The following is a 16,294-nucleotide window of genomic DNA, read 5'->3' on the forward strand; positions in this document are numbered from 1 at the left end:
TATTTAATAATATAATAATTATGTTCTTCTCCGTTTTTGTTTATTTATAAGCAAAATAATAATAATAATAATAATAATAATAAATTATTTATTTATTTTTTACCTTTTTTTTATTTTATTTTTTTTATAAGTGTGGGAACAATTTAATAATTTTATTAAGTATGTTTAGTTTTTTTTCACCATGTAAGAAATGGAATTTATTATGTTTCATTGAAAATTGTTACTGTGACAAATATTAATTTTTTAAAGTTGTATCAAAATACATCAAGAAGAATATATTGAATAAAATTTGATAAATTGAAGAAACCACATCGTATGAAGAGCAATAACATTAAAATAATTAAAATGTATTATAATTTTTTATATATTTTTTTTTTTTTTTTTGTACTTTTTCATGTTCTTATTTTCATCTGAATCTCTTCTCAAATCAAGCTATTTTAAACTATCCCAATATCATAAAACTGTAATATAAGATATAGATTATAATAAATCATATAGAATATAAAGTATCATAGTTTGAAATATTATTATAATGATTATTAAGGCTTGAATTTAAATATCCTAAAAATATCAACATAAATAATGATCCAAAAAAATTAATTTAAACATAATTTAATTTTTTTCAAACCACAAAAACTGTCTAAACTTGACCATACGTAGGAATCATGTCACTAACATATTCTTTCATGTATTTACGATGTCAGTCCAAACATGACATTTTAATTTTAATAATTATTATTTCGTTTATATGAAAATAAAATGTAAGAATTCGTATAATATGTAGCATGTGAAACGCACATGCAGTACCTTGGACGTATGTAACGATTAATTGTGAGCTCAAGAAAAACAACCTTTTGTTTTTTGGTCATAAATACGTACTTTACTAGAGTATTATATCATAATAATAATAATATATTTTTAATCACAAAAATTTAATAATACCGGACACGGCATACAAATATAATCCAATACTTATATAGTTATCAACCACCGTTAGTGCAGGCATTAATATGGATACCCGTATTCCACACACTAACAATAGTATGACGTACAATATAAAATAACAAAATATATAAATATAAGCTACCGTCAAATGCAGGCGTTAATACGGATAAACCGTACACAAATGGTAGTAATATAGTTAAAACTTACAGTAACCACACTGTTATTTGAAGATGCCCGTACTTTGATGACAGTTAATAGATGGGCGTCGCGTGTTTTGGTATTGCGGTATTGACCTTTAGTTTAATGATTCTAAGACGAAATACATTCATCTAGGGCGTAATACGGGTTAATGAGATAACCACACTTGTCCTGCCTCTTAAGCTCAGCGGTCTGATTACGACTTGAACGCTGCGTACCGGCCCTATTTCTACTCGTTGCGAGTAGAGGCTTGGTAGCAGCGCCTGAACTATTCGTGCATTTTTCTTTTATTTCTTTTCTGTAATTTTAACTAAATATTTTCTGTTCTTCGTACATAGGATTTGTTTTTAACTGCTAGAAATGTCCATTCATTTTCTATATCCTTCGTCCATTGACTGCCTAAGTAGTGATTAAACGACCAACGCTTATTCCTAGCACGGGTGGTTCGTCAGCGCGCTCTATTGTTACTTGCCCAATGTAGAGCGGCCGACAAGTTGATGTTTTTCGTACATACAGGCGTGAGTGGCGCTATCTCGTTACACGTAGTACGCAATATGACTAAACATTTTTAGTAAAAAGCTTGTAAAACATAGTGTGAAATATTTAAAAAAAAAAGATGGAAATATATTGAAATTCGATCTCTAACTACTATATTAAATTAATATTACTTACAATAGTTACTGACACTTTTAAGTGCTTAAAAAAAATTGACCTATTTGTAATTTAATTATAAAACTAAAATGTTTAGCAATGACACTTGAAAATTACCATTTAAATGTATTACCAATATTACATGTTTCTATCAAGATTAATTTACTTTCAATTGTTTTATGTTTTAATAAGTAAAATTAGTACAGGCTATAGAGTATAATTGTTTTTAGATCACATTTTATTAATCAAATCTATTTATCTAAACTTGTAATGCTTGTAAATAATAAATTTTTGTAAATTCGTTTATAATTTTTTTTTTCTTCGAATTTTCAAATCATGATTATATAAAACAATATATTTCTAAAAAACTATTTTTTAAAAGCACAGAATGAATGTCTAATTGAAGAAAAAAATTCACACTGTGTATAATTTACAAATTATTTCATCATAGAAAAATACATTTATATGTATTTTAATATTATAAATTTTATGAAGAGTTGAAAAAAATTGAATTCCTCTATTAATACTACCAGTTAACCTATCAGTTGAGATTAATTGCTTAATCACTCAATATATGTGAAAAATCAACGTATTGTTATTTTATGATTTCAGATCGGTAGTCCGGAAACCCTCAAGTATTCGACTTCAAATTTTTTGAAATTAAGTATGCTAACAGTCACTTTGAAATTAAATCAAAGCCATTTTAAAGACGGCCGAAAGCTTTTACTACAGTGTACTGCGCTAATAAATACACTGTACAAGCAAAGTTCTGAACTTAGGTTACCGATTAAATCAACAGAGCCAGTACCAGAAAAAGGTCAGTATTTGGTCTTGCAATGATGCTGTAAATGGTTTATTAATTATTAATTTTCCTAGAATATATTTTGAATACGAGATACGTAAATGATGATATAATGAGGTGCGTTACCCCAGCACCCTTATTTTCGAAAACATGAATTGTAATCAAACAATATTATGTACTTTATTTTGTACAATTTTGTACAACCCCCAAACATCCCTGAAATTTCAATTTCACCTTACGGGTGCTGCGGTAATTTTACCCCGGCACCCGGATCAATTATTTTTCACAAGTTTCAACTATAAACCGTTCAGTATTATGTATTTTATTTTGTACAATTCTCAAACCAGAGGTGGCTCGTGGAGTTCATAGAAGTTCGAGTACAAAACTCAAATATTTACCCTTTATTATCATTAATCACTATTATAGTTTACCACCTTTAACATCTGTTGGTAATTAATTTAACTCAATTTTTTGTTATGTAATAAATTATTTTCCGTTTTTTATAGGTTAATTCTAGATTCTAGAACATCTATGTTATTACTTTTTATTAAACTTTTTAGATTCTTAACGGAGTGATGAACGTGTTTATTTCACAATGATGTGTGCTTTTTTTAATTTAATTTTTATTATTGTGTCGGTCATCACGTTTTGGAGTAGTAATAGTGCTTACATTTTTGACTTCAGCCCATCTTTAAAAAGGAAATTTAATCTAGTTTATACTTTTGGTGGTCAAAAGTAAAAAATGTATAGTGGTTTTTAAAAGCTTCTGTAATAACCCTGAAAAAGTAACAGAAAATGGGAATTTTTACGTATAACCACTTTTCGACCGAATTCGAATTTTTGATTTTACTATAACTCAAAAGCGAATCATTGTAAAGACTTAAAATTTTAACCAACTGTTTATATTATCGTTATATATTTATGATTACATTTTCAAAATATTTATATACCATTGAAATTTTCGATTTTTTTAATTTTTTTTTTTTTCATGAAATACCGATAAAAAAAAAAAATTGGCCACTAAAAAATCTTTAAAATTTAATATATACTACCCTACTACAACTCAACGGATCATTTTATTATATTATTTTATAACCACTTATTTCTATTTTTAGTATTTGCCGTTTATAATATGTTATCGGGAATTTTATTAACAATTATTTCTGAAAACTGTTTATTTTCATTTTAAAATTAATACCATACAGCATAGATTCTTAGCCCGGGGTCCATGAACCCCTTGAGGGTCCGTAGATGACTCGGTGGTCCACGGGGTGGCTGTGAGTTTTTTTGAAATAAGCCAAAATAAATTTGTTTTGATAGTATTTTTAAAATAATTATAATTGTTAAAACACTCGAAAGCCATTTGAAAGACAACAATGTTTTTAAATATAAAACTTAGATTACGATAATCTTATATACAATAAAAAGCTATCGTAATCGTAAAATAATATAACATGGCAATATAATCTATGGAGCAGTTCAATTTAACACTGAAACCTATCACTGCTGTTGACCCGTCGCCGTATAATAAAAATTATATTTATTTACCTATACATATATTTTTTTTTTTTTGCAGGGGGGTCCGTGATTTTATTTTATGCTTTAAAGGTGTCCATGGCTAAGAAAAGGTTAAGAATCTATGGCATACAGTATAACAAATAACAATCTGGCTAATAATATAATTATTGTTTATAATTTATAAGTTATCGAGATTGTTTTCATTATATTTAGTTTTGGTAATCCAGTTGCAGTTATGTGTCGACTATCGAGTTGTTAGTGCCTTAAATATTCACATAAATAAATATCAAATATAATAAATATTATGACTCGAAAAAATATCGACAAAGTGTGTGATTATTATGATATTACCATGTAGCTGGACAATACTGTTATAGCAGTGGTCAAATCACTAAAAAAAACCAAAATTCAGAATATCCATCAATGCGTTAACAATAATATTGTTGATTAAATTTGCATAAAATAAATTTTAAATCTAAAATAAACATATTATATATTTTGGGAATTACAAATTATACCTAATAAAAGGCAAAATTATAATAGATACAACTATTTAATATTATATTTTTATTTTTTATAAGTCATATATTGACTATTTTTAGACTATTTTCTAAAAGAAGAAATCTTTTGTTTGTGTACATAAAATCAATTTAATTAATTTAATTGTAGTAGGTAGTAGGTGCCTATTATAGGTAATTGATAAATTTAAAATGTAGATCCTACACATTTAAAATTATTGAATAGGTACTTGAATGTATTAAAGTTGTAGGTATGTTGAATCTTACATTGCATTGCTTATATTATTTAGATACCTATACTAATACAATAATACTATAGCCATCCAAAGTAATTTGATCTTTCAAATTTAAAATTTCATCATCAACATTTTCATTTAAATTATTTGGTTTTCTTTCTCTATTATCGTTTGCCATCACTTAGAGTAATACACAAAAGGTTTAATTATATTTTAAAATAAAACAAAATAAATTCAAGGAATTACCTACATCATAACAAATATAAAGCGATGTTTATTGATTTATATATATATACTGCCCTCCTAAGCCAAAAGGCAGTAAGCAACAATGGAGTAGTTTTGAGAAAAATTAGTAAAAAAGTAAAATTAGGTATAGCCAGTTGAATAATTATATTGACGATACAAATAACTCATTATAAATTATATAAATATAACTGATATTGGTTAATAGTTTGTTCGTCGATATCAGTAGGCGGAAATTATCAAAATTGTTGTACAAAATTTAATTTTGGTTGTATAAAATTGTACAAAATAAAGTACATAATACTGCTTGATTACAATTCATGATTTTGAAAGTACGGGTGCTGGAGTAATGCACCTGATATTATGTATTGTAAATGTTTTTTTATTTGTTTAACATGAGTTGTATTTATATCACCATTTTTCTTTACATATTGTGATACCTATATGCATTTAAAAATATATGTATATTTTTATTTTACTAACCACTATTTATATGATAAAATGATATTGGCTTTATAATATTAATGGTTCACTAAGTAAATTATAAGCATTTTTAATGTGACTAAATAAAATATTACAGAATAGATATTCAAAAAATACATTAATTCAGTAAGTGTTAATAAAAAAATAATACATATGCAACTTGCATATGACTAAAAAGTTTCAATTACCATTCGTTTCGTAAAATTATAACCTCTAAGTCCTTTCAAATGTAGTATGTAAGTATTTTACAAGTAAAAAGATGCCTATTTTTTTTTTATTTTATAATTTTAACACGTATCAACTGTTTGTTTTACAAAGTTCACAATTGCTTGAGACAATCTAGAAAAATGTCTTTATTAATCCATTCATTTTTAAATACTAAGTAAAGAGCTCTTGGAAGTTCATCTGTATATAATAAAGGAGAGATTCTTTGGTGAAGATAAAATAAAATAGGGAGCATAATAGAACCAGATGCATTCATAGCACAAATAACTATTACATTTTTCCAACATTTTTAACTAGAAACAGATCCTACTGTTCTTTAATCTATTGATGCCATTATTTTACCTGGATCTTGTACAGTATAAATACCAGTTTAGTTCATATTGAAAGAAATTGAAGCCGAGAATTTAAACTTTTCCATCACTGATTCTGAATTGTGAAAAAATAGCTAATTAATTAATTAGTTAATAGTTAAAATAAAATAGTTAAAGTTCTTCTTTATTCAAAATAGTAATGCAAGATCAACTGGAAGACAATAGTTTTCTTACATTAACTCTTGGATTACGTTTGACAAATTTATAAAACCAACTACTATTTTCCTACTATACGTTTTTCAGTCTTAAAGTCAAGTTTATTATTATTATTTTCAACAAAATAAAATCAGTTTCTCAAAGCTGAAGAGGAGTTAAACCAAAAATAAATAAGCTATATTTTTAGTATGTTCAGCAATGGCTTTTCTCCATCTGTAGTAAATGTAGCTTTGTGTTCCAAAACTGGTGGCATATTTTTGTCTAGTTTTATTCTTTCTCGCAGTGTACTGAATGAAAAATTTAAAAAAATTAAAAAATTGTATACTAAATGAATTATTAGATGCTGCTTTTCGCATACTAGTGACCATTTTTTACTGCCTGTATAACAGCTGCTAGATCTCATCTAATGACCAAGAAGCTCGGTTTGTTTTCTGACATATGATCAAGCCATTTAAAATACAACACAAATTTAATTAAAAAAATAAAAAAGCACATTGTATAGAAATAATGTGAAATTTTAAATCGACAGTCAAAATCGATCAGATATATAATTTTGAACGTGATCGTGGTTACCTAATCAGTTTTGACCGGTATTGGCCGACTATAAATAATTTTTAATTCCATCATATCTCAATAAGAGACCAAAGGTTGTAGAACTGCAATCATATTAAAATACATACAATTTAGCATAAAACATGTTAATAACTAATTAAATGTAACAACACTTAGCATGATTTTTTTCGAAGATCAAATATTATAATTTAAATGTTGAAAAAATAAAAACAAGAAATTTTATTATCAGATGTTTACGTAATATAGCAGAAACAATAATTTTAGGCTATCATACAATAATAAATCATATGTATGATAAATCGGATTTTTATCAATATTATTATTTGAGGTATCCTATGTTTTTTGCTTGATGTTTTTGTAAGATGCTATAAAGTAGTAAGTCAGTTTTTTATATTTAAATATAAAAATATATTTTCTTTTATGAATTCTGGTAAATTAATTTAATTGTAGGCTACTATACAAATAACTGCAACGTCATTGTTTTTACTCGTGACTTAAAGAGACATAATCTTCCCGTACGCCTGAAAAGGCAAGAAATGTACATGTTATTTAATCTATCTTTGTGAACTTATTATATCATTATAAAATCAAACTTTAAATTTGATCATGATAATTAAATAAAAACTTATGAATGATGAATGCAAAAAAAAATGATAAAATATTGACCCATTCCAAACAGTTGGAGGACTACGGAGAAAAAAGAAAAATATCTGATAATTATATCATCTTGTCGTTTGTTTATAAAAGTAAATTTCATTTTTTTTTCTTTATTCATTTTGTCAAAAATTAGTTGTATACTACTAATTAACTAACTAATCTTTTGAATTATTTTGTACTTTATACCTTAATTTGTTGAATTGTGATATTTTAAAACTGCAATACTAATAACGGTTTATGAATGTTGACTATTATTTTTTTTCCCTGTTACCCTTCAGTTAATTTTGAGTTCATGCACAGTAAAAACAGTAATTATTGATTTGTTTTCACTAAGAAAAGTACAATGTTATGAAAAGACATTTTTAGTAAAACTGTTATACTTTTAAAGAGTGCTATAAACGTTTTAACTTAATACTAATTTTTAAACATTGACTTATATTCCAGTGTTAATTATTAATATTTAATACCATTCATCTTTGTGGTAATCCAGTTTTATCCGTTCAAATTGTTTAATCTAAAGCCTAACACAAATATCATACAACACTTAGACAAATTATTTTCTATTCTTTATAAATTAACTATATTTTACGGTAGGCATATGGCCTACTTCATAAACGTCAAATATAATGGAATATTATATGTGATCGGTCTGCAATTTTTGCACGTTCGCTGTATAAATGCTAAGTGTGTGTATCTTACTTTCGTATACATTATGCCGTAAAACTTCAAAATGTCTGTCACGGGAGTGTTAACGCCAGCGATGTGTGTTCATAAGCGAAAATTATTATAGTGGTATACGTTGACGTTGAATTCATAGTTCTCGGAAGTAGCATAGGTAGGTAGGTGAGATGAAGAAGAAAAAAAAATGACGTGAAAAGTGTCAAAAAAAAAAAAAAACCTGTTCAATTGGATTTCCGTAGTACGTATATATAATGCACATAATATTATCATTACTGTCGTATAACGTGACTTAAAATAAAAGTACACTTTGTAATTACACGTGGACGCAAATCAACCAAATTATATTTTTACTCCGAATGTGCGGGTTTCGCTGGTCTTCGGTCTCTTTGTGCACTACGTGAATTTTATACCAAACAGAATAAGAGGAATTGAAACCATTGTAAATAAACGGTATTGTTAACTGATATCTGATTTATCAGGCCTACTGCAATATCATTGTATGATTACAATCACAATGTGTTCATTGCGAAATCTCAAGTCGACGAATTATAACCAATTCAATGGTTGGAAAATAATGTTTCATATCACCCTTATCCTACTGAAATTAGATGAACCCTTAATACATTTTTTGTCAGATATTACCCAATATAAGTCATGTAGTGTTATTCAATTGAAAAAATAAAACTCCTAGGTCGGGTTGAACTTTTAAAGTTCAAACTTTATAAACAAAAAAGCATCTGAAATTTGGATTGATCAAAAAATATAACTATATATACTTATATATATATATACTTTACCGTTTATTTATGATTTTAGCTATGGTTAAGAAAATAGTGAAGAAATTTATAAAATAACCCACATTAAGTACCAATACCAATTTCCTTTACTTTTTTTTTTTTGGTGGTGGTCGAGCAATTCAATCCTCTGGTCGAAATCATGAGTATAGCCATAGACAAAAAACGTATACATGTCATGGTTAGATCAATATATTTCTCGTTTCTCTCCGTATCTAAAAACGCATTTAATTTAGAATTTAAAATTATGTACTAAAGAAATTAATGTATGCTACAAACATAAAATATGCATTTAAATTAATACGAAGTAAAATTGACCCATTGCGGTGTTCAGGAGACCTCTTTGACTTTGATATTTATTAATTACACATTTCTGTTTATTGTGAATATTTCACGTATATAATATTTAACAAGTGCTGACCTTACGATACAACAAGATTTTTTTATTTACATCGCAATCATATTTTCTGAATATGTTTTTATTTTATTAATTTACTTGAGATCATCTCAGTTCGACTCATATCGGACACATATCAGTAAAATGGAATTACGTATTGTAACGCTTATGTCCTGTGAAAAAAAAATGAATATACTACTTTCTCTAACTACCAAAACTGTCAAAGTTCTTATTTGTTTTGGATATATCAAATGTAAACGAATAGTATTGAATGAGAACAAGTAACAGATGTTGATATAACAAAACAATAAATATTGTGCCCTGCTAAAAGTTGTGCATTAGTGAGTTGAGTACTGTGTATAAATATATACAGTTTACACAAAAAAAAGGTATATTGCAATGTTGGGTATGGTCTAAGATATCAAGACAATAACGGAATATTTTATTTCAACAATTTATTTTTCTTTATTTTCCACCTGATGCAATAACGGATGTTTCTTTATTCATTCGGAGAACGCTCCGTTTTGTCATAGTTGTTTTGATTCTTATACATTGTTAAAATGTTTTTTTTTTTTTTTTACCTAGCACTTTGTATAATCGTGTATTCTTTCAGAGCACTGTTAATAATTTACCAGTGCTTAAAGTATGCCCCGGTATATCCCCTATTGGTGTCTGCGTTTAAATTTCTTATTTATTTATTTTTTGCCCCTAAAATCACCTTAACTTGAGCTCTATATAATAATTTAAGATTCATTATATAGATGTATTTTTTAATCGGTTAAAAATAATAATTAGTTCGTACATGAAGAATATTGAATATTTTTTGAAAAAAAAGTGCAATATTGTTGTGTTTTTACCAACGCTTGCAAACGATATAATAACGTTGTGATTATAACGTTATATTTGATAAAAAACGATTGAAATTTGTAAACGTAATTATAACGGAAAACGGTAAAAATAAATAAATAAATAACACAAAACAAAACGTAAGATTTAACAAAATATATGATATATCATTAAACAAAATATAACGCAAAACGGTACTACATATTGTATTCCATTAAACGAACTAATTAATTTCCAATTATTTAATAATACTTAGTAATATTCAATTATTTATTCAATCCAATAATTAATTTTATTCCGTATCCGGCCTATCCGGGGATCCCGTATTAAATATTATTTTAAAATTTAATAAGAAAGTCTTAATAGAATAATTGAATTACCAATAGCTAATAATAGTGATACCCTGATAATATTATACTGTACTATCTGTACTACGGTCGAAATTTATACCATTCAAGTTATTCAACTATTGTGTTCGGTGTTCAGTTTGCTCAGATTTGTTCAGTTGTCACTCGTCAGTGTTTGTCTAATTGTTGTCAAATGTTTAATATTTATATTTTATACTAATATACTTATAGTTTTAACGTGCATACGTTTTTTTTATATTAGTTATTTCATAGTTGAAATTCAAAATTTCAAAATAATAATCATGGTTTTTTTTTATATTTATTATTTTAGTATAAAGTCCTTAGAGCCTAAGCAATTTATTAAATTTAATAATACATTATTATTTATTACTCTTAAGATTAATTATTATCATACTCTTTTATAATTTATTATGTTTCCATTTCTTTACAAACTACCTATGTATTGTAATTTAATCTGTATCGCTGTACCCTATATTTTGTAAATAATATGTAATTGGATTATCTAACCCATTTAATTAAATAAATAAAATAAAATAAATAAAATTATACAAAACCTACTTAAAACTCAGAATAGGGAAATTATGTCCCCAAAAAAAGGTCATAGTCACTTTTAAATTGCGGCTTGTATACTTTTAAAACAGGTATCTAAATGCTTTTGAATTTTAAATAACTTTAAACGCAAAACTGATACAATGTTTTAATTATGAATAACGATAAACGCAAAAATTATATAACGTTTTAATTCTGAATAACAATAAACATAAAAATTGAATAATGTTTAAATTTTGACGCAAGAGGTATAAATGTATTTTGTTTCTATTGTTTCAAAATATTTTTCTATTTTGCAATTATGTATTTTAAAAAATTATTAATTACTAATACATAATATTATTAGTCTATATATCAAAGATGTTCAAAAATATTTTAAGTATTGGATTTACGATAAAAAAGGTTTTTAATACGTATCTACTAGAATCAGCTGAAGGTATTAAATTTTTCCACTATGTACTCTAAATTAAGTTTTTACTGAAATTACAAATTTTACATCCAAAAAATACTCATATTTGGAAGTTTATGTCTAAATTACATGATTTTTCTCTATACATGAGTTCAATGCATTAAAATAAAAATATTTCAGAATACTAATATATATTTAAATTATCGAATTTACATTATTTTCAAATACATTGAAAAGATTATTAAACTCACCGTGTCATAAATTATAGTTTAAGAATACAATCTAATTATTCTTGCATTCATTTTACACTCAAATGGTATCATGGTTATATATAAAAAAAAAACAATCAAAACTTGAAACCTACTTTTAAGATTTATAGTTAGCTCCTCAAGTTTTTAAACATAATGTATTTTTAAAAAAAAGTGAAAACCTATATTTATTTTTACTTTTCTGCATAAAACTATAATTTATTATATATAAAATACAGATATAAACTTTAAATCATATAATTCTTAAAATAATTAAGATTTTTAATATTAACTTGACATTATTTTTTAATTTATTATACAATTGTCTTAAAAAAAATTGTAAGCTGACATTTCTTGAATTAAGAGTTTTTATAGAAACAATAATTGTAATTTATTTTTCATTGACAAAGCATTACTGACTACTTATTTTTTCTCTCTAAAGATATTGCCTTATATTAGAATGTAACTGATCAAATAAAATAGTTCTTCTTAATTTTGCAAAAAAAAGTCTAATAATCTCAAATAATCCTAAATAATTTACTTAATACTCGTATTAATCATGTATTATAACCATAATCATCTACACAATTTCATGTAAATATATTAAAAAATGTTCAAACAATATTAAAAATATTAAAAACCGAAGAAATTATCGTGGATGTCTGTTTTTGTATTGTAGACTAATTAAATTATTTTCCACATATAAACAATAAGCGATTAATTTATAAATAGATATCAAGACTGAATAATCTAGGTATATATATTTCACGGTTATCTAGTGTCCTGCTTAATAGTATGAAGGCAGAATGTACTTCTGACAGTTCCCATCCGGTTATTGTCATTTTAAAATATACAAGGTCAAATTTTAGACGTGGCCAAATTGGGCTCCTCAGAAATGTCTAAGGGCATAGAGTTAATGAATTGTATTGTGATTCTTCAAGCAAAATATTGTAATTTAATTAATACTTAAATACTATAAATATTATTTGGCTTAAATTTTTTAAATATTTTTAAATAACATATAAAAATAATTTGGAACATAGTTGATGTAATTTATCATGAGCATGCGATTACATTGTTTTCTTTATTGTAATTTCTGAATATTTAAGACCTTGAGTTCCGGATATTCAGTGTCATACAACCTTGAGTACATATACTTTAACCATGAAGCCATCTATGTACCTGGATGATGAATGAAATTTAATAAAAACAATTCCCAACATATACTTTATCGAATCATTAAACACTTTTGCCGACTGAAATTTTGCTCTTGTATTGTTTTAATATTATAAATGCATCACATAATTAACGATAAGTCCTCTTTTGCGCGTAGCCATTTAGTAGCAACTCCCAGAAAAGCTGCTGGTGGAAAAATATTAGGATGTATGGATGGTTTTACAAACGACCGCAGCCACTCACTGAAAGCACTACAGATGGTGTCAGCGGTTGACTTCGCCGCAGAACGTGGCGTCTAAAACTCGCGATTTTCGTAATAAAACATACTTTTTGATCGGCTCCGTTTCACGCGCAACTGCAATCGTGCGACTATTTTAGTGTTGCAATCGATGTGCGTTCGATCAAACGATTTCGACTATAATTATTCATTTCAATTGCATTCTTTATTTTCTTGGTAGCTCGATGTTCGTGGAACAGTTTTATCTCCATTAAGTATTTTCTATAACCAATGGACGCCTCCAGAATGTTCTTGATGTATTTCTGCATTTGTTTTTTTTAACCTTACCTAACAGCATAGCTGACAGAGTAAATCAGTTTCTAGGTCCATTTAAATACAGAAGAAGTATGCTTTCCTATTCAATAAAATGATTACCGATGCACGTCATTACCGTGCTGTTGGAAGCGTTACTGAGTAACTGCGCATGATATTCATGTAAATGATTGTAACATTCCATTTATAAAAATCATAATCGACATGTTGCCATCGAAAACGTATAGGAGCTTTTATCATTGTATTAATTTGAGTGTTATCATGTACTGATGATCTTGCAAAATTAGCTATATTTTGTTTGATGTAGGAAAATAAACCGAATCTAATGTTGAATAAAAATGTCAGTAAATTGAATAATCACATAATTATTTCCACTTACGAAGATGATGTTTCAATAATTGTTTTATAAAATTCACTGGGAAATGACTTACATACAAAGTTTATGTACATTTAGTATTGATATTAGATAATTTTGTTAATTAAGAAAAAAATCTACGAAAAATATATTCATGTACTATTCACGTATCACTGCTCTCATATAGCAGGTCTGCAATACGTTCTAGAGTGAAGCCATATTTTTAAATGATATTATAATGCCGTAGAAATTTAGTATAAAATATAGATTTGTTGTGACTTCTATAATATTATACGAGTAAACCGTGGTAATGAATATAACGAAATTGGTTTTGATTTATTCTCAAATCTATTTCGACGCTCTCAAGATGAGCATTTGTCGGAGCATAGGTTAAAGAGCTTAGTTCTACTATACTAAACATAATTGATTAGAAATATTCAACTACTTAGTATACTAAGAAACCGAGACGGTCCGTATTATTGGATTCAACTTGTTTTATAATTTAAACGATCAAAAGTACTTACGTACGCAATACGGTTCGTAGATTTCCGTGATTGTACATTATACGTCATATATCCTAATGATTACATCTGAGAAACCATATACCCAAAATTTGACTCACGATATTACATTAGGTATCTACTGTTAGAGTATTTCGGTAAACATATAAAATTAAATGATTTGTAAATAATACAATTTTTTATTTTTATTTATTTATTATTGAAGCTCACAAAGGTACAACAAAAATGTCAAAAGTTTAAATTTAAAATTGCACTTATAATGAAACATATTATTAATTTTTTGTTCATTATTGTATTTCAAACGTACTTTATCGAATGTAAAAATAACTTCGTCTTTAGAATATTAAGTGAATAATAAGTAGATGCTATTGATAAAAAAATAAACAAGTATTTTACCCTGGAGCACGATAAAACATTTAGAACTCTTAAAAATTATAAAATAAAAAAACAGTAGTATATATTTTATGTAAATATACTCCTTCAAAATACATCATTGTATAGAATTTTAAATAATGATTTTCTTTTTTCGCGTAAAAAATGTAACACATTACCTTATGAATTTATTTGTTTTTTCGGAACATTTTTGTTATATTTTATTTGAACAACTATTTATTAACAATATAGAAAATAATTAAAAGTTACAAAAAATAATGATACCATAGTTAATAATGTTTTCAATCCTACTTAGTTTTATTTAAATATAACTACAATTTATAGTTAACATACTATTGTTTTGTTTTTTTTTTTTCAGTAACTTCTCCGAGTTCCGGATGTCGATTGACGTGCAGTAACAAGTATTTGACAATGATCACTACTTTAGTCTTATTATGTAACGTATTCAGATAGTCGAATTCTGGAGCTTAAATTCTTAAGAATATTTTCTTAGGTTCATATTATTTTCATGTAAATAAGAATTGAAGTTGTAAAAAGGACTAAAACTTTATGGATACAAATAAATTGGTAAACAAGAATTGCAGCATAGTTAAAAATAAAACAACCTATGAAATATAAAAATATATATTTTTTTTTCCAAAATAAAGTAATGTCGATATTGTTAATTATTATCATTATTAATTATTTACATATTTTTTTATCTTACTAAGCTTTTGGATTAATGAAACATTAAAAATAAAAATAAAATATTAATATTTATTTACAATAAACATTTTCAAATATATGCGATAAATATTATTAAACGAATTCTTTAAAACACACACAAACATAAATCCTTAAATAATAACATTTTTTGTAAATACTAAATAATATGTTTAAATATTATATGATATCGTAAATTAATGATGGCATTACATTAAATATTTTTAAATCTGTAAAATCAGAAAAAAGTATTACATTTTAAACTTCAAATTGAATATGATTTTTTTTTTTCAAGCGATTGGAAATATTAAATCATCCATTTATCATAGAGCTAATTAGCCTCTTTTTTTCGCTTTGATGCTTGTTTGCACAGATTACACTTATTTTGATATTTGAGTTTGATAAATAATTAAAAGCTCTATACCATCATAATTTTTACCATGTAAAATCATAAATTATAATAGTGTGGATTATTTTAGCTGTTTAATGAAATCATTTTATTGATTTATAAGAAATTAACTAATTTGGAAATGTGTATAATATTGTTATTATTAAATAATATACTGTATTGGATGTATTTGTTAAAAGTTATATTTTAAAGTATAGGCAAGTTTATACGTTGATATACATTTAAATAATATTAAACAATAGTGTATTTATCTTTGGTTAAATTATGATTACTTTATACTTTTTTTTTTTTTTTGTTTGTTTACGTTGTCCGGGGTAAAT

At 25.8% G+C, this 16,294-nt stretch overlaps 1 protein-coding gene across 1 annotated transcript in view; it reads left to right on the top strand.

Annotated features, from left to right (window-relative positions):
* Positions 1-15,514, top strand: part of LOC112688090 — a 39,929-nt gene extending 24,415 nt beyond the window's left edge. Inside the window, exons 3-4 of the mRNA XM_025561104.1 lie at positions 2,407-2,611; positions 15,222-15,514. Coding sequence (XP_025416889.1) covers positions 2,407-2,611; positions 15,222-15,316 — 300 coding nt within the window. The 3' untranslated portion in view covers positions 15,317-15,514. The remainder of the gene's footprint in view (positions 1-2,406; positions 2,612-15,221) is intronic.
* The last annotated feature ends 780 nt before the right edge of the window (positions 15,515-16,294 follow it).

The sequence above is a fragment of the Sipha flava genome, unplaced genomic scaffold (assembly GCF_003268045.1).
Source record: "Sipha flava isolate LNK unplaced genomic scaffold, YSA_version1 378_pilon_pilon, whole genome shotgun sequence".
Lineage (NCBI taxonomy): Eukaryota > Metazoa > Arthropoda > Insecta > Hemiptera > Aphididae > Sipha > Sipha flava.